General features: G+C 38.0%; 5 protein-coding genes and 1 pseudogene across 14 annotated transcripts; 2 read left to right on the top strand and 4 right to left on the bottom strand.

Moving 5' to 3' along the window:
• Positions 1-1,416: 1,416 nt before the first annotated feature.
• LOC131025396 (probable pre-mRNA-splicing factor ATP-dependent RNA helicase DEAH4) lies at positions 1,417-6,825 on the top strand. The gene is made up of 16 exons (XM_057955137.1): positions 1,417-1,776; positions 2,020-2,112; positions 2,203-2,307; positions 2,485-2,702; positions 2,849-2,901; positions 2,981-3,097; positions 3,394-3,485; positions 3,795-3,881; positions 4,292-4,506; positions 4,588-4,680; positions 4,853-4,976; positions 5,283-5,430; positions 5,586-5,655; positions 5,953-6,110; positions 6,196-6,371; positions 6,485-6,825. The coding sequence occupies exons 1-16, from the start codon at positions 1,562-1,564 to the stop codon at positions 6,648-6,650; spliced, it is 2,130 nt and encodes a 709-aa protein (XP_057811120.1). The 5' UTR covers positions 1,417-1,561; the 3' UTR covers positions 6,651-6,825.
• A 2,030-nt stretch (positions 6,826-8,855) lies between these two features.
• Positions 8,856-12,770, top strand: LOC131025395 (uncharacterized). Of its 5 annotated transcripts, none has more exons than XR_009102163.1 (6): positions 9,013-9,286; positions 9,524-10,006; positions 10,621-11,052; positions 11,315-11,621; positions 12,192-12,498; positions 12,625-12,770. XR_009102163.1 is itself a non-coding variant. In XM_057955136.1 (5 exons), the coding sequence occupies exons 2-5, from the start codon at positions 9,533-9,535 to the stop codon at positions 12,326-12,328; spliced, it is 1,350 nt and encodes a 449-aa protein (XP_057811119.1). In that variant the 5' UTR covers positions 8,856-8,991; positions 9,524-9,532; the 3' UTR covers positions 12,329-12,770. The 5 variants fall into 5 exon arrangements, 3 of the variants coding, with proteins under 3 accessions (XP_057811119.1, XP_057811118.1, XP_057811117.1); XR_009102164.1 differs by having other exon boundaries at positions 9,013-9,369; XM_057955136.1 differs by lacking the exon at positions 9,013-9,286 and adding an exon at positions 8,856-8,991 and having other exon boundaries at positions 12,192-12,770.
• Positions 12,771-14,225: 1,455 nt separating this feature from the next.
• On the bottom strand, positions 14,226-18,065 carry LOC131025394 (cyclin-dependent kinase G-2-like). 5 transcript variants are annotated; one of them, XM_057955132.1, is made up of 7 exons: positions 17,902-18,056; positions 15,768-17,429; positions 15,437-15,572; positions 15,256-15,344; positions 14,949-15,060; positions 14,757-14,863; positions 14,226-14,671 (listed from the first exon to the last, which is right to left on the bottom strand). In XM_057955132.1, exons 2-7 carry the CDS (start codon positions 17,405-17,407, stop codon positions 14,569-14,571), a joined length of 2,187 nt encoding a protein of 728 aa, XP_057811115.1. In that variant the 5' UTR covers positions 17,408-17,429; positions 17,902-18,056; the 3' UTR covers positions 14,226-14,568. The 5 variants fall into 5 exon arrangements, 3 of the variants coding, with proteins under 3 accessions (XP_057811115.1, XP_057811114.1, XP_057811113.1); XM_057955131.1 differs by having other exon boundaries at positions 15,768-17,444; positions 17,902-18,055; XR_009102162.1 differs by lacking the exon at positions 14,226-14,671 and adding an exon at positions 15,147-15,169 and having other exon boundaries at positions 15,768-17,444.
• Positions 18,066-19,286: 1,221 nt separating this feature from the next.
• LOC131025391 (uncharacterized protein At3g61260-like) lies at positions 19,287-22,907 on the bottom strand. Of its 2 annotated transcripts, none has more exons than XM_057955128.1 (4): positions 22,769-22,907; positions 20,065-20,861; positions 19,722-19,803; positions 19,287-19,638 (listed from the first exon to the last, which is right to left on the bottom strand). In XM_057955128.1, exons 2-4 carry the CDS (start codon positions 20,829-20,831, stop codon positions 19,429-19,431), a joined length of 1,059 nt encoding a protein of 352 aa, XP_057811111.1. In that variant the 5' UTR covers positions 20,832-20,861; positions 22,769-22,907; the 3' UTR covers positions 19,287-19,428. The 2 variants fall into 2 exon arrangements, with proteins under 2 accessions (XP_057811111.1, XP_057811110.1); XM_057955127.1 differs by lacking the exon at positions 22,769-22,907 and adding an exon at positions 20,947-21,093.
• On the bottom strand, positions 22,543-24,799 carry LOC131025392 (uncharacterized). The gene is made up of 5 exons (XM_057955129.1): positions 24,451-24,799; positions 23,652-23,808; positions 23,395-23,445; positions 23,182-23,274; positions 22,543-22,913 (listed from the first exon to the last, which is right to left on the bottom strand). The coding sequence occupies exons 1-5, from the start codon at positions 24,606-24,608 to the stop codon at positions 22,836-22,838; spliced, it is 537 nt and encodes a 178-aa protein (XP_057811112.1). The 5' UTR covers positions 24,609-24,799; the 3' UTR covers positions 22,543-22,835.
• Positions 24,800-25,286: 487 nt separating this feature from the next.
• Positions 25,287-26,933, bottom strand: LOC131025390 (pentatricopeptide repeat-containing protein At1g33350-like; annotated as a pseudogene).
• Positions 26,934-27,521: the final 588 nt, after the last annotated feature.

The following is a 27,521-nucleotide window of genomic DNA, read 5'->3' as shown; positions in this document are numbered from 1 at the left end:
CACCAGACGAGAAGAGAATGTCTTTTCCTGAAGGCCTTTTTCCATCACTCTTTGATTTGTCTTTGGAGATTTCTTCATCATTATTCTCTCCATCTTCTTCGCTTTCTTCGCCTTCCCTATCGTTGTTGGCGTGGCTTGAATCTCCTTTTTCTCCTTTAAGCTTTGCAATCTGGGCATCTTGCTCTTGGATGTGCTTGGTTAGAGATTCAACCATCTTTGTCAAGTTCAAGAGTTGTTCCTCCATGGTGGAAGTGTTTGTCATCATGACACTTGCATGGAGTTGATAATTTTCAGTGGGGAATGTGAAGCTTCTCTCAAAGTTGTCATCTTCTTCATGGATAGATGGAAGACGGGATGTCGACTTGGACACCTCTTGCATCAATTTTGCTTTGCTTCGCGTGATCATACCGATGCCTTCCGAAGAACCTTTAGATGAAGTTGAAGCAGTTGTATTTGGTTGTATTGACATTGTTCAAGATTTTTGGTGAAGAGTAGAGATGAGAGGTAGAGATGTCCCGCTGGGCGTGCCAAAATTTGTAAACACAAATTTTTGTATTTCAATTTGATAAAATACAAAATGCGTTACAAAGATAATTTGATAGATTTGAAGATAGATTTAAGCGGGTTACAATCTCTAGTTAATCCTCTGATTCTTCTCTTCCATTTGATTCTTGAACAAGCTCGAAGGTTCTTGAAATACTTGTTTTGATGACGCCAATCCAAAGGACTTAAATCATGATTTTGGATTGAACATTGAACTTGATTTGATTTGAGAACATTCTTAGAATTTGTAAGAATGCCTTGAAGCTTTTGAACTTGATTTCTTTGGATACTTGAAGATCACTTCAAAGATTCGCAGGAATACTTGAACATTTGAAGAAATACTCGAAGATTTGAAGATACTTGAATACTTGAAGATTTTGAAGGATACTTGAAGATTTGAATGTTCAAATACTTGAAGATTCGAAGGATACTTGAAGATTTGAATACTCAAACGATTGAAGATTTGAAGGAGACTTGAACGTTAGATAGAATTCTTCAAGATACTTGAATACTTGAACTCTCCAATTCTTCGCCTCTTCTACTTGTGATACTAGAGAGAATTCTTATGCTCTTCAATCTTCCGTTCCTTCACGTTGTGATAATGAGCACCCCAACACCTCTATTTATAGATTTTAGAGATGGGCTTCGTGGGCTTTATGGGCTTTGGGCCTTCATGCATGGGCCTTAGGGCCTTAAGTGGCCAATAAGCCCATTAATTCATTTTATTAAATATTAATCATATATATCTATTTAATTAGGAATAAAATCCTATTTAATAAAATAGAAAATATAATTGAATATTTAATTCATGAATTTACACGTGGCATGATTTAATTCGACGACAATTTAATTGTCTACAATAGGTTCGTTAGAAAGAAAATTAAAATTATCGTTTTAACTGAAAAAGGGCGCACAAGCTGCTGTTGTGTCCTAAATAAGCTCAAAAAAGGTTTTGAGTTTGAGATTGGTAAACGCGGCAAAATTATACAAAACCCTAGTTAAACCTGTTGAATTTGAAATGTCAATTATTTCAATGGCAGAACTGCCAATTCTCCAATTTGAAGACAAAATCGTCGAAACCGTGGATAAGAATCCGGTAGTAGTTGTAATCGGTGAAACTGGCTCGGGAAAGAGTACGCAGCTCTCTCAAATTCTTCATCGACGAGGTTACACCAAATCGGGTTGCATCGCTGTAACTCAGCCGCGTCGAGTTGCCGCTGTTACAGTATCAAGGTGAATTCCTCAATTAAAGTTATATGATGTTGTGATAATTTGACGTTTCTGTTCATAGAAGAAAATGTATTCCCTTGCTTACTCAGTTACTTTTTACTCCTTAGCAGCTCTTTGGTTATTGTTGGAACTAAATTTGAGAAATTAGCTAATAATAGCTGAGTCACTCTTACCAGAATCCTAGCTGGTTTGCTTCATTTTGTTGTTTGATATGTGATCATGCATTGAACATTTTTTGTCCACTAGGCGTGTCTCAGAAGAATTGAATGTGAGGCTCGGCGACGAGGTAGGTTACGCGATTCGCTTTGAAGATAGAACTTCGGAGAAGACGATTATTAAGTAAACTCCCTTTTGTAAAATACATTGAAAACTATGTCCGTGGAAAGAACAAAGCATTCTTATTCATTTTTTCTGTACATGTGCGTGCAGATACCTAACCGATGGAGTTCTCTTGCGCGAAAGTCTTTCCAACCCGGAGCTGAGCCAATATTCGGTCATCATATTAGATGAAGCTCATGAGAGGAGCTTGAACACGTAAATCACTATAAAGTTTCCTAATGTGTCATTGATGTAATACTTTTGGTATTTATCTGTCCGCATGTTATTCTGAAACTTTGTAATTGGGAATCTTTTTTCTGAGCTTGTGCTAATATTTCTATTTGCTCTTGGTGAAATATCTTTTGTTTGATGGGTGTAACTGTGTTTGGTCAGGGATGTGTTGCTTGGATTGATGAAAAGATTAATTAAATTGCGTGCATCCAATTTGAAAGTTTTGGTCACTTCAGCTACACTTGATGGTGAAAAAGTATCAAGATTCTTCTCGAATTGCCCAATCCTCAACGTTCCAGGGAAGTTATTCCCTGTTGAGATACATCATAGCTCAGAACGACCAAAAAGTTATATTGATGCTTCTTTGAAAAAAGCTCTTGGTACGATATCTTAATATTTGTTATTTTTTTGTTATTTAACTTTGCTACATTTGTCTATCAGTGAACAATATAGTTCCCTGTCATTGCTTGCCATATTTTCTTCTTGTCTCAATTCTCCACTTATATGGTTCATGCTTCCTTTGCAGACATACACACACAAGAACCCGAAGGTGACATCTTAATTTTTATGACGGGACAGGTTAGAACCATATTGTTTGGTTTTAATGTTGTGTTGTAATGCTTATTCTAGTAAAGATAGTTGTGAATTTACCTTGTAGGATGACATAGAGAAGTTGGTCTCAAGACTGGAAGAGAGAATCCAAAGATTGGAGGAAGGGTCTTGTATGGATGCTGTAATTTATCCTCTTCATGGATCTCTGCCTCCTGAATTGCAAGTTAGTTTTCACTTCTTAATATGCTGCTATAATGTCTAGTTCCCACAATTTTTTAATATGAAGGGACCTTGCGTTATATAGAACCACTTGGATTCAATCTCTGCAAGAAATCTTTTGTTCATTTTATCATCCTAGAGTTGCACATCAGCTTATTGACTCATTTCCCCCTCATTTTGATTCATATTCTACAGTCTATTTGTCTTTGTGATTAGCTAGCTCTTTAAAAAAATAAAGAGAAGTAATAGCTTGTTGCTTTTCTTTCTAACTATCGTCTTGTACTTGCATTACTTGTGCAGGTCCGTGTATTTAGTCCTCCACCTCCCAATTGCCGGCGGTTCATCGTTTCTACCAACATAGCAGAGACATCTTTGACTGTTGATGGTGTTGTGTAAGATACTTTAATGCTATTTTAGATCTGCATTACTTGACACATCATGAGGAATCCATTGCTGCTTGAATTGCTGAGATTCAAATATATGTCCAAGTTATCAATATCTAATCTATTGAATCAGAGGATAGAGCGAAGTGTTAGTATTCTTAATAATTGAGTATGTGATACTTTTGGTTATTGGTAGTGGGAAAAACTTGGCAAATGGTTCATATACTTATATAATAAACCAAAACCAGTTTATGTCTTGTTATCATATTAAGAACTTTTTCTGAATATAAGTTTTTAAAAAATTGACGTGAACTGCAGGTATGTAATTGATCCTGGTTTTGTGAAGCAACGACAGTACAACCCATCAACTGGCATGTATTCTCTTGATATTGTCCAAATCAGCAAGTATGGGTTCGGATTCTTATTTTAGATGTTATTCTAGCTTGAGCTGGTGTTCATGGTCTATTCCCCTGCTACTTGTATACATGTATATGTTGTGTGCATCTGTTTTTTTTTGGCTTCATTGGACTCGAGAAAGTGTGTCTTTGAACACAAAATGAACTGGAGTCGTGGCTATACAATAATAATATGCATCATTTTGTTTTCCATTTTTTTCCCCTGAGTAGGTAAAGTCTTTAAGAATTTACTCTTTTTTTGTCGCACAATCCAACCAGTTTATATGTGATTTGATTTGATTATGTGCTCTCTTCATATTGAGTTTTAATGCTCAAAACTAGGAGGGGTTATGTGAAAAAATGTAATGTACAATGCATTTTTGTTTATGCACTCATTCTCAGACCACAAACATATTTCAGAGTGCAGGCTAATCAACGTGCAGGAAGAGCTGGAAGAACACGTCCTGGGAAGTGCTATCGTTTGTACTCATCTGTGGCCTACAAGGATGACTTCCTGGATGCTACAATTCCAGAAATACAGAGATCTTCCCTTGCAGGAAGTATCCTGTATTTGAAATCATTGGACCTATCGGACATCAATATTCTCAAATTCGACTTCCTCGACCCACCTTCTTGTAAGAATTTTTTTTTCTTTTACCCATCTTTTGTTTAGGTGTTTTTCTTAATAGTGAAAACTTAGCTTGCCTTTGCTGCAGTTGAAGCTTTGGAAGATGCCTTAAAGCAGTTATACCTCATTGATGCCATAGATGACGAGGGTTCTATCACAAGTCTTGGACGAACCATGGCTGGTAATAAATTATCTTCTGAATTAAAATCCCATCTCAGTATGACTAGCTCCTTTGAATTGGCTTCTAGAATTTCATATTAGAAGAATTTTGCGCCTATAGTTGTGGAGTTCAGTCATGGCAAAAAATTTGTTAGGAAGTTTGCTTAAGATTTGAAATCTTCCATTTTTTGCAGAGCTTCCACTGGAACCTTCACTATCAAGGACCTTGTTAGAGGCGAACGAGTGTGGCTGTCTATCTCAGGCTTTAACAGTCGCTGCAATGTTATCTGCAGAGACTACATTGCTCATAGGCCAAAGGTAAATCTTGACGTCGTCTCTTTCATTTGTGTTTCTACAGGTGTATACTTATATGTCTGTGATTGTGAGTGTTTAGCGCTGTTTCTCCTGAAACAGTGTCATCTTAAAATGGGTTACAAGTGGCCTAGCAATGATAAATTTTCCTTTTTTTTTTTAAAAAAAAGGGGGGGTCTTGAAACGAATGAACACACAGCATTCTCTTGGATATTGCAGTATAATAAACTGGAATCCACCATGTGATACCTGTCATTATTTTGTTCCGTTAGAATTCTTGTTTTTCTGCCGCTAATTGTGTTTTTCATGCAGTAAAAGTGCGGATAAGAAGCGGAAGCACACTCCTTCAAATCTTCCCGATGGTTCTGGCTTCGGTGACCACATCCAGTTCCTGCAAATTTTTGAGCTCTGGCACCAAACTGACTATCATATTGACTGGTGCAAGGAGAATAACTTGCAGGTACTAGCATTTCTTGTTATCTTTTGCTTAATCAATCATGCGAATGTCCACTGTTTCAAATTTGCAGTCTAGAAATATTAGGAGAGACAAACAAGAAAAGTATACGGCATACGCTGAATAAATCGTTTCATGTTTATTTTAACTCATTTATGTAGGTGAGGGGGATGAAGTTTGTGAAGGATGTCCGGAAACAGTTATGCCAAATAATGCAGAAGATTGCCAAAGGTCAGTATCACACATATATCTTCTGCTTGCATTCTCTATGAAGTCATTGATTTATCGAGCCTCTTTAAATCGTTGTATATGCATCATCTGTTTTGTTAAGACTGAAGCATGCCCAGAATACACGATTAAACTAGTAAACAAATAGTCTCTGTGCTGTATTTACATCTATATTGTGCTGCTCATTTTTGCCATTGAGTATGCTTGTATGTCTGTCTTGTGATCTTGCAAAAGTTCTTATCTCTCTCTCTCTCTCTCTCTCTCTCTCTACTTGCCTTTTGAAATTTCTCCCCATAACAGGACCCATGGATGTGAAAACAAGTAAAAGGCGAAGGGAAGACCAATATTACAGATCCTTGAGGAAAGCTCTATGTTCAGGATACGGAAATCAACTAGCAGAGCGAATGCTTCGTCATAATGGCTACAAGACCCTTGGCTTCAAGTCACAATTAGTACAGGTAGAGGATCCAGTCGTATTTCTACTGCTCGTTGAGCAGCTTTTAGTTCCGAAAAATCACAATCTCCACATCTTTACTGTTGCAGGTGCACCCATCATCAGTGCTGAGAACAGATGAAGAAGGCATGTTCCCCAATTATGTCATCTATCACGAACTCATTGCTACTACACGTCCATACATGCGGAACGTATGTGCTGTCGAGATGCCTTGGGTCAGACCTGTTTTTGCTAAACTCGAGAATCTGAATGTCGGCAAACTCAGGTGTGCCAACTCTTTCCCTTTCTTAGACACGTTTCGTCTTAGGATCCTAGGCACGACACTCTCCAGCCGCATCACATTCCTCTGTGTAACGTGTCCTGTCCTCGTTTGAGCAGTGGAGGAGCCAACCAGTCTCATGAAGAGGTTCAACCAGAAAACGCAGTCGTGCAGAAGGACGACGATGGTAATGCTGCTCCGGCTCAGCCTGCTGAGGACCGCGACAGTAAAATTCTCGCGGCCCGGGAACGTTATCTTGCTCGTAGAGGTCAAGCCAATAAATAGCAGGACATATGAAGCTGAGATATCGATACTAGAATGCAGCCAGGGGCTGCCTTATGCATTGCCTCAGGTCTATATTCAACCTCGTCATGAACTATATATGTATATGTGCATGTATTATTTGTAACATTATCCTCTTAAATCAGTTTAATAATGATGATACATACAAATTTTTGCATACATTACTCTCTTTTTATTTTTCTAAACTTCAACTTTATTTTTTTTATTTTGTGCATTCTAATTATGTAACATTATTAATTAATGAATATATATAATTTAAAAATAAACTAATTACGTCTATCTATGTGTGCATCAAACACAAATTTAGGATTTTGAGAATCATGATTATTATTGTATATCTTCAATTTTAAAACTATTTAGCTCGTTGGTTATTGTAATATATTTTGGTGATTTTTAGTTCAATTTTGATTATGATTAGTTTATAGTGCTAATATATCAAAGTACCCACTTTCTTATAACAAAAATAAATTTTACCCACTCAAATTAAAACTTAAAATTTTACCCACTTTTTTGTTGAATGGACTAAATTACCCTTCTATATAAATGGGCAAACCCTAATTTCCTTTCATTCTCTCATTTCTCTCTCTCTCTTCTCCCTCTCTCTCTACTCGCTTTCTTCTCTCTCTCTCTGCACGCTCTCTCTCTTCTCCGCCGTCGCATCCTTAGTCTCTACGGCCTTCTGTGCAGCGGCGTCGGCCGCCCCCTTCGTCCTCTCCGCCGTGTACTCCCCCGCCTCCCTGGCTCTGGCGCCCGTCTCCTCCGCCGTAGGACTTCACTGTCTCTCGGATCTATCTCGATTTCTGCTTCCGATCGCGTCCAGCGGAGCCTGGCCTCCGCCGCGCCGCCCCTTCCTTCACCACGCCGCCTCCTCAGCGCCGCGCCGCCGGATCTGCAGCGCCCGCGCAGTCTGCAGAAGCACCAGAGAGTTCGCCTTCTGCCAGCGCCGATTTCTCTCTTTCTCTCTATAAATCAGTCGGCGATCCTCCTCCATGACCAGCTGCGCTTCAACCTCGTCGCCGATCTCCAGCATAACAACTGCTGTTGTTGATTCAATTAAAATTAAAACCTAATTTCAATTCAATTAAAACCTAATTTTCGATTGTGAGAGAGAGGGAGAATTGGGGGAGAGTTGATTGTTGATGATGAGAGAGAGATGAGAATGATTGGGATGGAGACTTTAGTTGAATTCAATTTGAATTTAATCGAAAAAATATAAGTAACGAAGAAATTGATGAAAATCGCGTACAAATGTTCTTGAATTCACAACCAAGTTTATGAATTCACAACTGAATTATCGGCGTTGGTTGTGAATTCACAATTGAAATAGTGTTGGTTGTGAATTCAAGTTTGATCGGTTGTGAATTCTCAACTTGAAATAGTGTGGGTTGTGAATTCACACGAATTCACAACTAACACTATTTATAGTTGTGAATTCAAACTTTAAAACTTGAATTCACAACCAATACTTGTTATTCAGTTGTGAATTCGAGTTTTAAAGCTTGAATTCACAACCAAAATTTATTTTGGTTGTGAATTCACTGGTTGTGAATTCGTGGGTATTTGTAAAAATTTTATATGCAAGGGTAAAATGGTAAATGTGGGTATTTTTTTAAGTTTTTATATTAGTGGGTAAAATTTATTTTTACTATATAAAAGTGGCTATTTTCAAAATCCACTCTAGTTTATACTTCCTCCGCTCAAAAAAACTATCCCTTTATTATTTAGGACCGTCCACAAAAATTAATTTATTTCAATTTTTGAAAAATTTCTATGACATAATCGCCCTTTTTTTCATTCATAATATAATTATTTTTTTTGGATAAACTATATATATATATATATAATAATTATTATTATGAAATTTTATTTTTTAAGTGAAATTATTTCTTCACTTAGAAGTTAGAATACACTTATCAATTTTATTTTTATTAAAATCTGTCTCGTCTTTTTAAGATTATTTTTTGTGGAATGAGGAAGTATTATTTATACATATAGGTACTGTTATCATTAACTTTTGTTACATTAGGTAATTTATCTTCACATATTAAGTGAAACAGTGATGTAGAGATGATGAGATAAAAAAATCGAATATAATTTTTTTTAATTGTCAAATTAGCTTAAGGTGAGCCATATCACTGCTTTAATTAGTCGGAACTTTAATTCGAACTCTAAGTCGAATTATTTTTTAATAATAATTTTATTATTGTTCCGTATTTTTTCACGAGAAATCCAAAAGTTCCGCGGGAAGCTTTGATTCACGTGAATAATTTAAAGCGCAAGCAACACATGGCATCCATGGAAATCGAACACATGGGTTCACACAGTTAGCAGTCCCCTACCTTTCTCGTTTTCAATTTCTTAATTCTCTTCCAAAATTTCATGGTTAATTCATCAATTTCGTGAAGCTCTTATGTTATGATGTGGAGTCGTGGACCACCGCCACAGAAAAATGCCCCAAGTCTAACGTCACCTAATTCACTAAAAAATTAGTATAATTTTCTTGCATAATTACAGTAGTTACAGTTGACATCAGCTCCCAAATCCTAACTCAAAAGCCCTCAGCTTCGCAGGGAAAGAATCTCGGCAGCTAGAGCTAGTTGCCTTATTTTCTTTGTGGGGTATACTAATTAAGAGAATTAAATTAGCGATCTTTAATATTAAATTCGTTTGTTTAGTGCCCACATGCAAATCTTGCTTGTTTGTAAGTTTATTCTTGTGATTTATAATTGAAACGTGCGTGTGAATAAGAGTTCATCAATGATTATGATCTGTCATTTGTGTTAAATCTTCATTTCTCCCCCTTTTTAAGCTTCTTCAAAGTTGAGCCCCCTTTTTCCTCCCTTTTCCTTTCCCAGATTATCTAAATGGCTGAGGCTCATATTCAAATAGAAGTGGAAGATTCGAGAATTCCACATGAAAATGCCCCTCTTCTGAAAAATTGCGACGAAAACCAACAATCAGACCCCCCAGGTGTTCGAGAAAATGAAAAAGAGACTCTTTTGGACAAGACCCTTCAAAGGTTGGATCTTTTCATCACTCTCTTGGGGTTCAACCAGACCTCTGTGTTGAGGTTTCTGGTTTCTTGGGGGGTATTTTTGGTATTTGGGGTTTTGATTCCGGTGGTGATGCTTGAGCTCTCGAATTGCCCGGGGTGTGAGAAGGGTCAGATCAAGAGCTTCGAGATTGGTATAGTGATTTCTCAGGCTTCTTTGGCTGCTTCATCTATGTTGTGCTTTTCACATAATTTGCGGAAATATGGAGTTAGGAAATTTCTCTTTGTTGATCGATACAGTGGGTATGTGGAAAGGTTCAGTGGCCAGTATGTGCAGAAGATCTCAGTGAGTAATGCTTCAACTGACTTGTTCTTATTGAATGAATTTATTTTGTGATTGTCATGTGAAGAAGAATTGAGTGAATGAATGTTTTTTGGTGATTGTTTCCATGCTTCTTTGAATTGGTTTGTTGCTTCGAAGAATAATGAAAGATGTTGCAGAAATCGTCTGTTGAAGTAACCATGGTTTAATCTCATTGATTGGAGATCTGTGTAGTGTTGGTATTGTTAGCGTATATAATGAGATGAAGGGCTACGTATAATTTTGCTATTCTTTTCTTGAATTTAAAGATGAATTTAGGGGTGTTCCAATGAAGGATTGCATGTGATGCTCGAGTTCTTTATTGTGTGTTTACAGTGCATATTATAGCATTATTTGAGTCTTTCTTCTAAGAGTGTGTTTACTTTTTTGGGTTATATGATAGATGGATCAACATAGTATTTGATCAATTTTGAGCTTGTTTTATCATCTAATCCTTCAAACACTCAATCACATGTAAACGCTCCCTAAATGTTGTGACTGTTGTCGTGTGTTGATTATTTCCACTGTTCGGTGAATCAGAAATGTACAGGTTTGTTGGTCGTTTGGGGAAGCCTGATAGCTATTGTTATTCTTTGCAGGATTCTCTACGCTTGTTAGTAATATGGGTGATCCCATGTTGCCTCTTGAAAACTGCTCGTGAAATAATCCGTATCATGTATGTTCACCATGAGTCGCAGTGGCACTCCGTTGCAATTTTAGTTGCTTTCGTGTTGTCATGGACTTATGTGACTGCTATCATTCTTTCATCCTGTGTCTTGTTCCACCTGGTGTGCAACTTGCAAATCATACATTTCGAAGACTATGGAAAACTTTTGGAAAGAGAATCTGACGTGATAGCCTTACTGCAAGAGCATGCCCGCCTGCGCTACTATCTGTCCAAAATAAGCCATAGATTTAGAATATATCTTCTCCTGCAATTTGTGATTGTAACTGCGAGCCACTTTATGTTTCTATTCCAGACCACTGGGTACAGTGGGATAATCACTTTCATCAATGGCGGTGATTTTGCAGTAAGTCCGAAATCTTGTGCAACATATTTCTCCATATACCATCTTTGATATGAACGCGATTGAGGCTTTTGAATTTGCCAAAACTTGTGTACTTGTATGCAGCATCTCATGTCGGAAATTTAGGCTTCACATATTTGGTTTCATAATATTGTACTGTTATAGAAGTGCTTGAAAACATAGCTTAGAATAAATTTCTCTTTCTCTAGCTCTCTCCCGTGTCCCACCTTGTTTAATTAATCTTCTCGTTTGTTGAATTGTCTAGGTGACATCAATCGTTCAGGTGGCTGTGATAATTCTTTGCCTGAATGCTGCTGCAAAAATATCCCACAGAGCCCAAGGCATTGGAGCACTCGCAAGTAGATGGCATGCTTTAGTGACTTGCAGTGCTGATGATGCATCTCAGTTCCGTAACTCAAATTACTCGGGAAATTCTGAGGCTGCAGACAAGTTGGTTTCACTCCATGTAGACTACTCGGAAAGTGATTTGGAATCGCTGGATTTTATGTCAACACCTAGTAATGTACAGCTGGCGTCGTATATGTCTTCTTATCACAAGCGACTGGCACTAGGTACAGTCACCATCTTCTTCAGCTTGGCGTTTTTCAATTTAAGCAGACTTCTAAACATTTTTTCACAGAATGCTGTCATAATCACCTGCTAATACTAAGCTGCATGATCAATGCTTTGAAATGTTCAGAACTTGCAATTTTGTCCTAGTAATACTGTTTGCTTATTGCCTCGTAGCATATATAGCATATATAGAAAACGAGATTTATACACGAAATGCTAAATATTCCTAAGCTCCTAGCTTGGTGTTGTATACTGGTATAAGGATAAACTTACATAGGTGAAATGAGCTTTCTCCGAACTATGATATGCATCCAACCGGAATATCGAATTTTGCTAAGAATCGAAATAATGTATAAGAAAACCGAAAGATTGCCAGAAGTAAAGAAAGTAGGCAAAAAAACAAGATAATGACTAGTTATACATTTCTGCTACTAGAAGAAATTGGGGGCAAGGGCTGCAACAAAGAGTCTTTTATTTTCATTTTTCGATTCTGTCTATTTGCCTATCTTTGTATATATTTCCAGCATTTCTGCAAAACTAAACATGTTAGGAAAATTTTCTCTATGCAGTGATGTATTTGCAGTCCAATCAAGGAGGCATCACGATTTTTGGGTGGACAGTTGATCGTGGTCTGATCAACACGATCTTCTTCATTGAACTATCGCTAGTCACATTCGTGTTGGGCAAGACCATAGTCATCACATGAGAGTAGGGCATCAACAGTCATCTCTTTGCTGCCGGCAGTGTTGCCCTTTTTTCGCCCGGGTCACACCATATCTCGAGCCAGCCAACGGGCAAGGACCTAGCACTCCCAGCTTTGCTTCTTTCGCCAACATCAGAAAAAAATGTTGAGGTTACAGTTCCTATATATACCCGGTGAGTCTCATCCTCTTCGTCCTCGATTTTTTTCAAGTTTTATTTTGGCCATTTTGAGGTAAAAAATGAGACCTGAAATTCATCAGAAGCTATAAGTTGTTTGTACAAATTGTTTCATTTTTGCAGAGAAGAATTACAGAAAGGTTTGCTTTTACATCACCACTCAGTTGGGTTGCTCTTTTTTTTTTTTTCTTTTTTTTTTAGTTTTAAATTGAGGGAGGAGAATTAGTATTGTACATTAATATATAAATAAATATGTTCATATTTATAAAGGTGCAGAATACCACTAAATTACAAAGGCTTCGGATAAATGCAATATTCAACGTATTATGCCGCGTGTAGGCTCTCATCACATAATAATCAAAAGTTCTGATATAGTAATAGTATTTAATTGATGTGTTATTTAATTGTAGATGTCACATTTGTATCATAGATTAGGTGAATTACAGTGCGTGACGGAGTAGAAAACACAACTACCAATCAACTGATTATAATCCGGATGCATTATTGTTCAATTTGGCTCGATGTGACCAATTTTAGAAATAGCACTTGATTTTCTTTAATCATCAATTATGTAATTAATATATGTCTTTAACACAAGTTGTAGTTAATTATAACAGTTTAATGCAAGTATGCAACTACAAATATGATTTAGATTTATTAAATTTTTAGTATGTTTTTGTATTATTATTATTATTATTATTATTATTGATAATTTACATATCAATTAAGCATCAAAATGACTTATTGAAAAATCATTAATTAGGGAACTATTATCGATTTTTTTTAAAAATAAAAAATAAAAGTAAATTGAAGAGTTTAATTTTGTATTAGCACGTCTATTTAAATTTACTAAAATTCATATATTTTATTTTTGAAAAAATTATAAAAATGTGATAAATTGTATCAATAGAAAAAATTGTAACAAAAAAATATTTGTATGATCTAGAGTAGACAAAATGAATAAAAAAATAGAAACAAAATTATTTTCAAAAATAGAAAATGATTTTTGACGAGAAAATATAACTTATTATTTTTTAAAACGGTTGTGCTTTTATATAGATATATAGATACCTAAAGCAATTTTCTCCTCACGTTCAAACAGTAAGTTAACACCGCTAAAAAATTAAAATTTTATTTTATTTTTATTTCGTCCAACTCAACGACTCCACCGGAGAGATCCGCTTCAACCCGGCCATCTCCCTCGAACCACCCCTGCCCGCCGAACCAAGCTCATCTTCGTCCCCGACAAGGAGCGCCAGCGCTCCAATTTGCTCGCCTCCTACAATTTCCTCCGCCTCTGGCAAATCCTATTAATGTAATACGTGGATTTGGCATCACACATGATGGCAGTATTTTGTTCCAGACATAAGATAAAAGTGAATTTAATCTTACAATCAGAAATTAAATCATTATTCACCCACAAATGTAATAATAAGGATCAGAATATGGGATCTAAAAAAAATGAAAGCAACAGTTTTCCCCACATTTCACCCAAATACAAGCCAATTTGCAGCATAAAAAATAAGTCAGAAGCCAAAGAATATGCTGCACAGCAATTACACAAGAGCATAAAGCAACTTTGCATCCATACTTACATCCAGAAAATCAGATTTACATTTACCTCCAGGTTGCTAAACTTCTGCCAAATTCTTCAGAAATGAAAAGCCATGTCCCCACCTCGTGCAAGCACAATATGAAGATCAATATTTATAACACTAAGAACATGAAAGTAAACCAAACTGTTGCATTTCAAATCAATTTAATAAATGTCTACAGAGATCATTAAGATATATGTTACATACACGATATCAATCAGAAACAATTCCTCAACAGGAAGTGCCTTATGCCACATCTCTCCGGGCAAGAATGTCAGAGATGAGTTCCTATTGTCAGCTGGGCCAAAGAAGAAAAGTCAACCACAAACATGATTCATCTAATTCATGAAAAGCGTCGGCCAGGAAAGAAGCGGTGCTTGATATTTGATAGTCTCGCAATCACTGTGTCTTCCTTCTGCCTATATCTCTCACCTCAAACATTGCATTGCTGTCTTTGTATAAATTTATGATGCTATTGACCAAAGAGACCACCAGTGCCTAGTTCTCCTTGTTGCAACTCCTTTCTCCGTTGCTCTTCCAATGGGTCAGGACTCTTCATTACTCTTCGCACACGCCTAAATCACATTTCAAAAAAACAAAACTAAGTCAAATGTGAAAATTAAAAAATTTAAGCATGTCAAATCCATATGAGGTGAATACCTGTCTTGCGCATGGTGCGCGGGAAAAGTAGGCATAAACTCCTTAGACTTTGGAAGAGGAACTTCGCAGAACCATTCATGATTGAGAGCTTCTTCAGCAGTGATCCGCTACATGGTTTCCACATTCATGATCAGATACTCAAGCCAGGTAAATTTAATCTTCACGAAAATAAATTAATGTAACAGGCAATACCTTTTCAGGGTCATATGTCAGAAGCCTGTTCAAGAGGTCAAATCCAGCATCAGAGAGTACGGGCGACCCAGTGAAAGACGTTGCTGGGAATTTCCTCCTTAATAGGTTATACCTGAAATAAATGTCAGTGGTTAGAAGCAACAGAAAATTCAATTCAAGCAACTTAAAGTGTCACCAATGGAGGCCTGAAGGCCACACCAGAATCACCCAAAGCTGGAAGCCTGGGAAACAGTGGCAAAAAGAAAAAAACATAAATTCTTGAGATCAACTACAGTAAAACTTATATAATCAAGATATGGACACTTACTGATGCTTGACGAAGTTCACCTTTACTCCAGGGAGTTTTGAAAACCCAGGCCAGATTGTCTCATTTGGAGTGCCAAGGATCCTGAATATCTGCAGTTTCACCCCAAAAATATAGTTAGACCGATCAGGTTGATTTTCCAGCAGTTAAGATACACAGCAATGAAACCTGAAGACAGATTTACCTTGTCCAGTTGCTCAACCTCTGTCTTCCCATTGAATAGTGGTTCCTTTGATAATAGCTCAGCCATAATACACCCCAGAGACCACATATCAATTGCGGTAGAATATTGTTTGGCTCCCAAAAGAAGTTCTGGTGCCCTGAAAAGTGAATATATGATTTAGTTTCCTAATTGAATCAGACCTAAAAGATAGAGAAATGGAGTGCTAGCTAAAAGCAGAGTAACAAAATAAAGTAGGGTAAACTGCCCCGCCCCACCCTCAAATCCATATGTGAGATAAATCAAAAGGTGAAGCTGTAGGAACTTAAGAAATTTTCCATAAAATGATGCTAACCTGTACCAAAGGGTGACTACCAAATGAGTATATGGTTTCAATGGGCTCCCATACTGACGAGCTAGACCAAAGTCACAAATCTTCAACTCACCACGATTGTTTAAGAGCAAATTGGAAGTCTTCAGATCTCGGTGAAGCACCCAGTTATCATGGAGATACTTGACACCTTCTAAAAGCTGGAGCATCAGACATTTAACTTCACTTTGGCTAAAAGGTTGCTTCATAGTCTCCATCAATGCCTTAAGATCATGTTCCATGTACTCCATGACCATAAAAATGCTGTCAAGGTTGCTTCCCACAACCACTTCTTTGACATCCACGATTGAGGGGTAGTCAAAAGATAGAAGAATGTTTATTTCCCGGAGTGAGGTTAAGGGAAATCCTTCTCTCTCTTTCTCCATCTTGACCTTCTTCAAAGCAACAATTTCTCCAGTTTTCTTATCCCTGGCCCTATACACGACCCCGTAAGTACCTTCGTCAATCTTGTTGAGTCTCTCAAACTCATCAACACTTCTGCAGCCTTGAAGCATATTAACACTCCTTTGTGGAGGTTGTGCTGGATCTGGAATAGGAGACCCAGGATAGTCCTCAGGCTCAGTTTCAGACTCATTTATGCTAGCACCATCATGATTGCGATTATCATCAATTTCCATGTTACCATTATTGTCATCATTGTCTTGGTAATTATCTCTGCTGGAAGACCTAACATGTTCCTCTGATCCTGAGGACCTCCCTCTAGTCGTTTCAGACCCTTCTCTTCTCACCTGCCCCTGCCCATTTTCTGGACTTATTGATTTACTATGTTCCCTCGCATTGCTCCTCAGTTTAGGCATATTTTCATAGTCAGAAATCTCACCTTCATCAGCAGGAGACTCAGCATCACTAGCCCAACGAGAAGATACTATGGTTCGTGTGGGTGCATAATCATCTTCATCTACTTCCCCCATTTCCAGGTTATTAACACGCTGATCTCCTTCAGGTTGCAGTGAATACGTTTCTGCAGGGACTTCAGCTGTACCACATCTCAAGTCAACATTAGAAGGTGATTCTTCTAGATTAATCTCCCCATCGTTAGTCTCACCATCACCTGTGGCTGAAGCCTTTTCATGTGCACTAGGTTTAGGCTGAGGTGACTGGTGATGAGACTTGACTACTTGGGGCGATTGACTGATAGGAGTAGTATCCAAATTACCCTTACTTTTGACTGCTCTCCTTGCCTCCCTATCATCTCTATCCCAAATAATTGGCGAGAACTTCCGTTTCCTGGTATGCAGAGGAGATAATTGATTAGAAGTTTCCATATTTTTCGAATCAGTTTCTCTACTAGCTTGAATTCCCGAATCAACTGCCTCATCAGACCCATCACTATAAAGCTCTCCAGGCTCTCGATCCACAGAAAGTATTGCAGGCTCGCATTTCCTTGGGCCACCACCACTACTTCCAGAATCACTTCGACTAGAAGTAGAGTGGTATCCACCATTCATGACGTCCCTTTCTTTGGCATCCTTCTGTCTGACCTTGCCCTTATCTTCCAGGCTAGCTCTACCCCGAGCCTGTAGCTGACCCCTCTCATAGTCCCGAGCTCCATTCCTAACCCGTTCATAATCCCCTCTTCTATACCCATTTTCCTTCTTCGACATCTCAACTTCAGCCTCGCAGTCCCTATATTCATTTTCTCTGTAACCACCATGTTTTCCAGCAGCCATAAATGTATAATTATTTGAATTCTTCGACAATTAGCAAAACCCAAACCCTAACCACCCTACGAAATCCCCCAGTATTAGCTCCCCAAATTCAATACACCCCCACTAAGAAATACTGAAAATTGAAAAACAAAAAAGAAGCAAAACAACTATATCTCCTTTTTTAAATCCAAAACTCAACACAGATCTGAAACAACTTGAAAACCCATACCACAAACATCCAGCATCTCAACAATCAATAATCTTTCTATTTCCTCTTTTTATTTTTATTTTCCTTAACCAAACCAAAACAAACAAACGAAAAAATTAACAAAAAAAAAACCCCAGATGTCCAGCGAGAATTGCCGAACGAAACAGAAAACCCTAGAAATACAAACGCTACGAATCTTCCTCAGTCCGCCCACTCTCCACGGCCAAAATCAGAGACTTACCGATCAATTTAATCGGAGCGAAGAGCAGCGAGGCGAAGCTTGCGGCGGCGCTCGGTGGGATTCTCTTGCGATGAACTCTGGGGGCGGCGGAGAAACAGCCAAATATAGAAACGAGAGAGTGAGTCGCCTCCGCGTTGAAAGAGAGTCTAATTATTGTTTCTCTTTTGCTATTTAATTACTTTTCTTTTGCGGAGCGCTGGATTGGATTAGATTGGGCTTTCGCTTTCAAATCTAGACCGTTCAAACACACCGCGGTGACTTGTTTCATTACAAATAAAGGGCAATTTTTTAAAACAAAAAAAATCCAGAATTTTTAAAAATTTAAATATACAAATTTAATGTTCCTCTCACTTTTTCAGCAATTTCAATCAAATTAAATTTAATAGTATAATTTTTAGAATCACACTCATATTTTTCATTTAATACGATGATGTTTAGAAGAAGTAAAAGATGTGTTGTTTGATCGTCGGTAGACTCGGCGGTATAATATGAGGAAAATAAATTTTGTGAGAAAAATTAACGAGCATTAAGTTCATACATTTGGATTAAAAAACGATGAAAGTTCGTGTATTTATATTCAAATAATCCTATATTAAAAGTAATATAGTAAAATAATCATAATTAAAAAAAAATTGAGGAAGAATCATAATTAAAATTTATTTAGACATTAAGACATTGAATTTGTTTTGTAAGCCCAAAAGTGCAAGAAAATAATAATGGAGAAGATATAAATCAATTTTACATTGCTTGAAATGGTAAATATATCTTGCACGATTCCAATATATATAGGTCGAGTCGAAATTGTGACGATTATCATACTTTGCATTGTTGAGTCCATTCCATACATGGAATTAAAATTTAATTTTGAGAGGGAAACTTTTGTACATCCACATCGAATCTTATATTGAAGCTAATTATTGTTAGGAAAACGAAAACATTATTGCAAAAGCAAAATAGAACTTAGGAATTACTATTTCTTCAGTTCGTCGCAATGTGATTAATTATGTCTCGAGTTGAGTTGCTATAACAAATCAAATCTTCAGATTACTGAAATTTACAAATGTAATGTAAGATTATTTATAATAAAAAATAAATCCTAACTAATTGGAATTTTAATCAGATCGTCGGCATCATGCATGGTTTATATTCACATTACTTATAGGCTCCATAATCCACTAATTATGAGCCCACACAATTTCATACTAATGGGCTCAAGAAAGGCCCAAATCTCATATCACGAGCCCAATAAAATTGAAATTTGGACAAAACGTAAATCCAATTTCGAGGTATTTCGTTTCTTTAATTCCATACATTATATTATGTTCACAAAATATAATTTGAAAAACTAATCTCAAATAACTTAGTTTGCTTTTCGAGAAAAGGAGTGAGAGGAAGCAAAATGTGACCCAAAATTACAAGAAAAGACTGTCGCAAAATGATGAAGATATTTAATAACAATATACATGTAACATGTCCATAGTCACACTAGTAAGAGTAACAAGTTTAATTACAAGTGAAATTTGGTTGCTACCAGCAGCAAAAAGGCAGCTTGAAGGAGAAAGAAGAGGGAAGATGGCCATTTCTTCTTATGTAATCTCCTCTTTCGGAAGTCTTGATGCCATTCTCATTGAGCTTAGCCTCGGCGACGGCGCGTTTCTCCTCGGCTACTCTTCGAGTCGTCGCTATTTTCTGATTGCACTTCTCTTTTGCACGAGTTTTGAGCTGCTCCGCCTTCACCTACACCACATATATATACGTAAATATTATGCGTGATCATAAAATTTCGTCTCCTTTATAAGGGTGAGTGACGAGAGTACTACCTCTGCTTTCCGATTCTCCATCTCGGCCTTTTTCTTCTGATGATTTTCCCAAGCTTGAATCCTCATGTCTTCGCGTTTGTACCTAAACGACAAGCCAATGATTAAGAGGGTGTTTGGATAAGCCTATAAGCTCCTAAAGCAGCTCTTTAAAACAGTTATCCAAAGTGTTTCGTAAAATAAGCTCTTAACAGCTTATAAGCTCTAAAACCATTTATTTTAGATATTCCAAGGCCATAAAAAATTACGGACGAGAATAATCATGAATTGAAAAAGAGAAGTGAAGCAGGATTGTGGAACAGAGGATTCCATCTGAAAATAAGAAAACGGTATATAGAGCAATCACCTTGCCGTATATTTGGCCCGTTCGGCCTCTTCCCAAGCCGCGGCTCGAGCTTCCAATGGATTCAACACCCTAGAATTGTCATCGATCTTAATCTCAGCTACCTTCACGCTATTCGTTTCCGGCCCCTCCCGACTCATATGACTGGTCGGGCCATTAATGCCGCCCGACTCCTCTGTCCTCTGAGTCGGGATCGACCCAGTATCTCGACTCACTGAGCCAGCCGAGTCCGACGAAGTTTTCGTCGGACTCATGGCTCTAATGGGAGTAGCCGCCCTAGAGGGCTCTTTGCTCCCAATTGGTGTCATCTCAGTCCCCATATCCCTCAAACATATAGCCCTCACCACTGATTTAGGGCTACTATCTCCCTTACTCCCTCCTCTCCACACAGACTCATCACACTCAACATTCTTATACTTATCCCCTCCGTTCGACGCCGGGGGCGGAGATCCGCCCCCGCCCTCGCCCTCGTCCCCACCCGCCCACGCCGACGAGGCGATCAAGTGCCGGTCATCGGCGTTCGAGTCGCGCGGGGAGGCCTTGGCCTGATTCCTCTCACCTCTCGACAGATTCACCAGCCACTTTTGAGCATCGTCCCACTTCGACGGCGTCGGTTTCCCCAGAGACGACCGGTGGTGAGGCGACGGCCTGCTCACCGCGCCGCCGCCGCCGCCGCCCTTCTTGAAGTCGAAGATCATGCAACTGCCACCACCTGCATTCTCCTCTGTGGGGCAACTGTTTAAACACCCTTTGTCCTCTATGGATCTCATGTCTCTCACTTCTTGATTAGTCACCAAAATCTACAACAAATCAAATTTATGATGAAAACTCAAAACAACTTCAGATTTTGAGAATCTAAGCACTAAATAAGTTATTGCACATTACATTAACCAACTCAACAAAATCCCAGAAACACAACCATGTACTTCATTTCAAGTCCACTCAATAAAAAAGCCAAGTTTGTGTGTGTATGTGTGTGTCTGAGAGAGAGAGAGAGAGACCTTAAAACCAACAAACTCTGAGTGTGAAATTCAGATCCAGCCACTGGTGCAAAGAACTGCATTACTTAAAACATGCATGGCATAAAAATCAGTGTGTGTCTGTGTGTGCAGAAGAATATGAGCAGCTCACAGCTGGAGTAAAATACAAATATGTATAGCTAATAAAATAGTACCTAAATACATAGACACTGCAGCATTTTGTCACCAAAAGGCATCAAAACCTTGTATTAAAAATTTATTAACTTTGTAAACTTTGTCGCCTAGCAAGAATATTAAAATAACAAAATTTATCTAGACTAAATACCTCAGAGTTTTAATCTGTGTACATTAAGGTGCAACAAGACAAAAAAAAACAAGATTATTGTAATTGAAAATTACACAAAATTAACACTAAACAGAGCATCCAATGGAGACACATGTGAGAGGATTTCAGAAGAAATTTAATATGGCAAAAATATAAATTATTTATAAGCAAAATTTGGTTGAAAGTGATGTTTATTTTACTGATGATTTCACATGGCCAGGATGGGCAAGAACCTGTGATGTTCCTTCTGCAGTCTGCTGTAATAATAAGTGGCATACTTTAGTGAAATATTTTCAACTTTAATGTGTGATGAATGAATTATTTAGTAGCCCAATTCATGATCTGGCATGTAAGAGCAATAATTATCTCATTTCCTAATAATAATAATCCAATCAGAAAATTTTAAATTTTGTGGAATTTGAGTCATGAAAAAGGGCCCCTTTAGATATGCAAGAAATGGCAGCCAAATAGGCCAACAAATGAATGTTCAACCAAAGCTGACTTGTCGGCCCAAATTGCAATCCAATAATTTAAATGTATTATTATTGTGATTAATGCAGTAGAAAAAAATACATGTGCAGAAAAAGTTGGACACATCTTTTTGGGCAAAAAAAACTCTATGAAGTTGGGACTTATTAGGGGGAGGCATGTGCATTATGTGAATGCCTCCAAAATCCTACAAGAATTTTTCTGTTTGTTTTTCTTAATAAATGTCACTTTTAACCCAAATTATTTTTTAATATTAATTATATTCTGAATTATTAAAAATATTATCGATTTTGCATCAATTGTGCCTTTTGTAGCTCCAAAAAACTGGTGGGGCTTATCGGATTGTCGCGATGTAGTTAACAATTAAAAAAAAAAAACTTATATGGCACAAATAACGTCGTTTGCCCTCAAATGGTGTGTTCGATAGTTTTGATCGGTTCGCCACAAATGATATGTTCATCTGTTATGCCCAAACTGATCTGCGAGGCATAAACAACGTCGTTTTTGCCATATAAGATTTTACAAAGGATTTGTTAAATACACTGTGGCAATCCGGAGAGCCATGTCAATTTTTCAGAGCCGGAAAGTGGCTAAGGGCATAGTGGAACAAAATCGATAGTTCGGAATTTAAAGTGATATTTACCCTTTGTTTTATGTGTGTGAGTGAGTGTGAGAGGCACAGCAGGATAGCTAAAGAATGACCTCTTTTTTTATATACTCAAAAATATGATCCAGAATGTGCAATTTTCAGTCACTGAATATGGCAATGTTCTATAACAATGGTAGCTTTCTCCCTACAGCCAACTCTGCTATTCACATTTTTTCATAAACTGGAAATCAAGAAAATGCACTTTTAATAAACTAATCTAATCTTCGCTTCTTAGAGATAGTAGACGAGTCTGATGCACCAAACCTGCGTTGGTTGAGCAGTGGTCGTCGTCTTGAAGGGCTCGACTAAATGAGATTGGAATCGAGCATCATCAAGCTCGTTCGCCAGTGTTGAATATGAAATGGCCTACTGCTGCTGTGACTAGCCCCAGCGTTGCCCCAGCAACAACCTGCAACGAAGAAGAATTTGAACAGATTAATGCGATCCCAGTTTCTTTTGAAGATGCTGGCACCTTAGGGTTATCGGATAGAATGTCTGAATTTGATGTTCAACAGATTGGAAGTTTTTCATGTAGTTTGTGAAATCAACTGATAGATTTCATGATCAAAATTTTTGGGAACAATGTGGTATCTATTCTCTATAAACTAAACATATGGTAGAATGCCACGTTGTGTTCCTCAAGATTGATCACACACAAGGGGAGAGTAGAGGCGAACCTGAGGAGGAGTGTGACCAAGAAGTTCGCGCAAGGGCCTGCTCTCAGCAAGAGGGTGTTCAGATGGAAGCTCGCATACGATTTGATTCAAAACCTGATGTTTCCCCAAGAACACAAAGACATCAAATCAAATCTATATAATATACCTATGCAGGATACTCAGTTTAATTTTAGGAAGAAGGCGAAGAACAACGGAAATAGACTAGAAACGAACCTCTGCTTGACGCCCAGCGTGTAATCTTACTCCAGTGGCGTCATACATCACCTACCAACGGGTTCACGACGTGTGAGAATACGTCTTAAGAGAATATGTGATGATATGATGCAGAAAAATTATCTTAAGAGAATATGTGATGATATGATGCAGAAAAATTAAAGGCGACAAAAACACAATGATGCATCCTAAACAATACACAATCTTTAGTAATTATAGTTATGGGATTACAGAAAGGAGGGATGAATGATTCATACCACAAATGCCAAGATTAGTGCAAGGGCGAATTGTGATCCTCCGAAACCCTCTTGGAAACCGATGGCCACTGCAAGAGCAGCAACGGTTGCTGAATGAGACGAGGGCATGCCCCCGGAGCCAACGAGTTGCTTGAGATCCCAACGGTTTTCCTTATACCTGCAGGACTACTATGGTCGTAAGACTTTTATAGCTACAATGCCGTGGGCTACGTGCCCAACTTTTTCTCTATTTCAAGCATCTAATCATGTATATAATCACCCAATAATACAAGTAAAATAGGGTACATTGTTATTTAGCATATGATCTCTGCAAGCTCTAAACAATTAAGTATTACTATGTTTTTTCCCAAAGTTTTCTCAATGAATTCTTTCAAATTCTATTTGATTATGTTCAATGAATAACATTTTTTCTCAAAAAACAAAAAAAATCCCATTGCATCAAATTTCATTTTAGAAACCCTTTGTAGCAGTGGAGATGATGATCCAAATTCCTAATCCTTTCCTTCAGCACAAATTCAACAATTTTTTCATTAAACTTCACATAATAGATGCAGGAATTTGATTAGAAACATCTCAGAAAATGCACAAGAACAGCAATAAAATTTTTATATACATTTTCCAAATTAGAAAAAGAAATGAAAACAAGATGATAGCAGAAACAACATCTACAATTGCAGATAATGATAATAAACCTAAATTCTCACCGCCAAAAATACCACAAAAATCGATCATAACATTCAAAGATTCATCACTAATTAAAACACACACACATTAAAAGGGGAGGAATGGAGAAGTATACCATGAGGAGAAAACCTTCATTGACTGCGCAATCGCGAAGGCGAAAAGAGCTGATATCAATGGATAATTCGAAAGAATCGAATTCGAAGGATACGACGACGACGTCTCCGTTCCAGTCGCCGTCGCAGTTGAATTTACTGATCCGCCTCCTTCATCCATCCCAAATCTCCGTTTCTTTCAATCTTTATCTTCAAATCTCGCGCTATGGGCTGCAAAAAGATTTGAAATTTCTTCTGAATTGAGGATCAGAGAGAATTTCTTGTTTGGAGAGAGAAGGAGAGGGAGAGAGGGAGAGGGAAATGGAAACTCAAAACTATTATTCTTTCAATACAAGGAAAGGTGAAGCGTCTGCGCTAACTAAAGAAACGGTCAACAAAACAATTTCTTTTCCTTTTTTTGTTCCCTCAAAAAAAGCTAATTGAAATTAGAAGAATTGCTACATAAATTTAAAATAAAGTTATAATATACTTTATACAGTATTTTAATGGATTAAGTATACTTTATATTTTAATCCAAACTCACAAAAAACACTAGTATAAATGTAATTGAAATATTCTAATTTTGAGTTAGGTTTATCATCTGCAGACAAAAATCAACTTCACAAAAATATTTCTTCTAAATATCTCGATTTTGATAACAAGTAAGAACATAGTGTAGTTCATGATATAAAAACAGTACATGTAATCCCCTCTGTGTGTGTGTGGATTCATTTCACCATCCTAAACTTCACTCATACACACCACAAACACTTTGAAGAATGCCAAAGAAAAACTCTTCTTTTCCCACACACAGCTATTCGCTAAACACATACCTCAAAAAACTATTTGTTGCTGCTCTCAATGAAACCTTCCCCAAATTTGTAGCATTATACATAAAATGATACCACACTGACTACTGCAGTTGTTGTGGACGCCACGACGTGTGTTGCATTCTCGAAGCATCGCCTAAACATCTCAAAATTGCATAGATCTCCTCTGTTCTAGGATGTGACCTATCCACAGAGTAAAAGCTATGAACTTGGCTGTCAATCTCAATCCAACTGCAACCGGCCGCCTTAAGCACTCTCTCCGGCCAAGGCCGCCCTAACCCTCCACGCCTTGTCCCATTTCCCCATCTCACCATATAGATTAGCCAGCATTGCACCATACCCTCCATTGTCAGGACTCATCTCAGCCAGCTTCCTCACAACAAATTCAGCCAAGTCTGCGCGCCTATGAACCCTGCACACGTTGAGCAACGAGCCCCAAATAACCTCATCCGGTGATGGCTCTCTCATCCCACTCACAACATCCATGGCCTTCTCTAACTTCCCCGACCTCCCAAGAAGGTCTACCAAGCACCCGTAGTGCTCAATCCCAAAATCCCTAATCATTATTTCAAAGAAATGACGCCCTTCCTCAACCAAACCCCCGTGAGTGCACGCGTTCAACAAGCCAATAAATGTTATCGCGTCTGGCTTTAGCCCTTCCCGGCCGCGCCTCAGCATTTCTTGGAACACAGCAACTGCTTCATGGCATCTACCATGTAATGCATAATAGTTGATCAGAGCATTCCAAGATGTCAAATTTATTTGATCAGATTTCTCAAAAACAATTCTTGATATCTCAAAACTCCCACATTTCCCATACATGTCAATCAAGCCACTCACAACACACGAATCCAAACTCAGTCCATTCTTATATATGTATCCATGGATGCACCTCCCAAACTGTAGCATTCCATTATGTCCCAGCGTCGACAAAACGCACATCACGGTCCCTTGATTCGGCCTATTCGCCCTGCCCTCGACAACCATTCTCTTGAAGAACTCAATAGCCTCTGAAAACAATCCATTCTGCACACACCCTGCAATTATACAATTCCAAAACGGCGTATCCCTAATCCCCTCCGGCATCTCTTCAAACAGCAGAATCGCATCCCAAACCCGCCTGGCCCTCGTGTACCCTGAGATCATCGTAGTCCACGACACCACACTTCTCTCTGATATTTCATCGAACACCTTCCTTGCAATGCCGATTTCAACTCCACACCTCGCGTAACGAGCACCGTCGTCTGCACAACCGGGTATCCGCAAAAACCTAATTTAACAATTTGTGCCTGCACCATTTCCACACCGTAATCCCTCGCCACCTCCGGCCACAATTTGAGGATAATTGAAAACATGTATTCGTTCGGCCTCGACCAATTCTCACGGACCATGTCGTGGTAAATTAGCACGATTGCTGTGTGGTCGGGCGCCCGAGTGCAGGCGGCGACAATCACCGTGTAGAGGTAGATATTGGGCGTGGGGAATTTGTCGAACAGGTGGCGTGCGTAGGCGAGGTTTCGAGTGGCGCAGAAGTGGATGAGCTTGAAAGCGTAGAAGTGGATGTGGTCGCGCCCGAGCGTGATGAGATGGGCGTGGAGTTATTTGAGGTGGTTGAGGTTGCTGCATTTGTCGAGGATCGCGGATACATGCCTGTTGAAACTGCAAGAAGAAATCATGTGAAGTTTATAAACTAATCGTTGCAAGACTTACACATGTTGAAAATGCATGCAGAAACACTTTAAGTCGATGCGTATTCCATTACTCCAAATTAAATTGATTCAAAATTATTCGAGATTAATTTTATAAATCTCTAAAAAAAATTATACACCATGACTAATTCTATATGGTAATGTTCTAAGCGTAAGTATCAACGAGTCTATCAAATCAAATACTCCATATCATGAGACTTAGGTCTTATCTAATCCATGGAGCCGAACACTTCCTAAAATGATGGACTTATATTGGATAATTCGAACTCGTTATAATTAATTACCTTCGTACTATTTCATATATAAAAATAAGCGTAATAATTATTTTTGAGACAATCTCTAATCCATCCCATAAAAAAATATTAGCTATTAAGATTTTTTTTGCCTCGTACATTTGTATCATAAAGAATTTGCATTATGGAGAAGGTTAAAATATGATATTTGGAAACATTTTTTCATAGAATTCTAAAATAGGACAGTTATTTGATGATAAGATTCATTGTCAAATAAAAACTTATTTTTATTGTTGAAAATGTGTTGCTATGGTTGAAATTT

The sequence above is a fragment of the Salvia miltiorrhiza genome, chromosome 5 (genome assembly GCF_028751815.1).
Source record: "Salvia miltiorrhiza cultivar Shanhuang (shh) chromosome 5, IMPLAD_Smil_shh, whole genome shotgun sequence".
NCBI classification, from domain to species: Eukaryota; Viridiplantae; Streptophyta; class Magnoliopsida; order Lamiales; family Lamiaceae; genus Salvia; species Salvia miltiorrhiza.
This window is presented reverse-complemented; position numbering and strand designations above follow the sequence as displayed.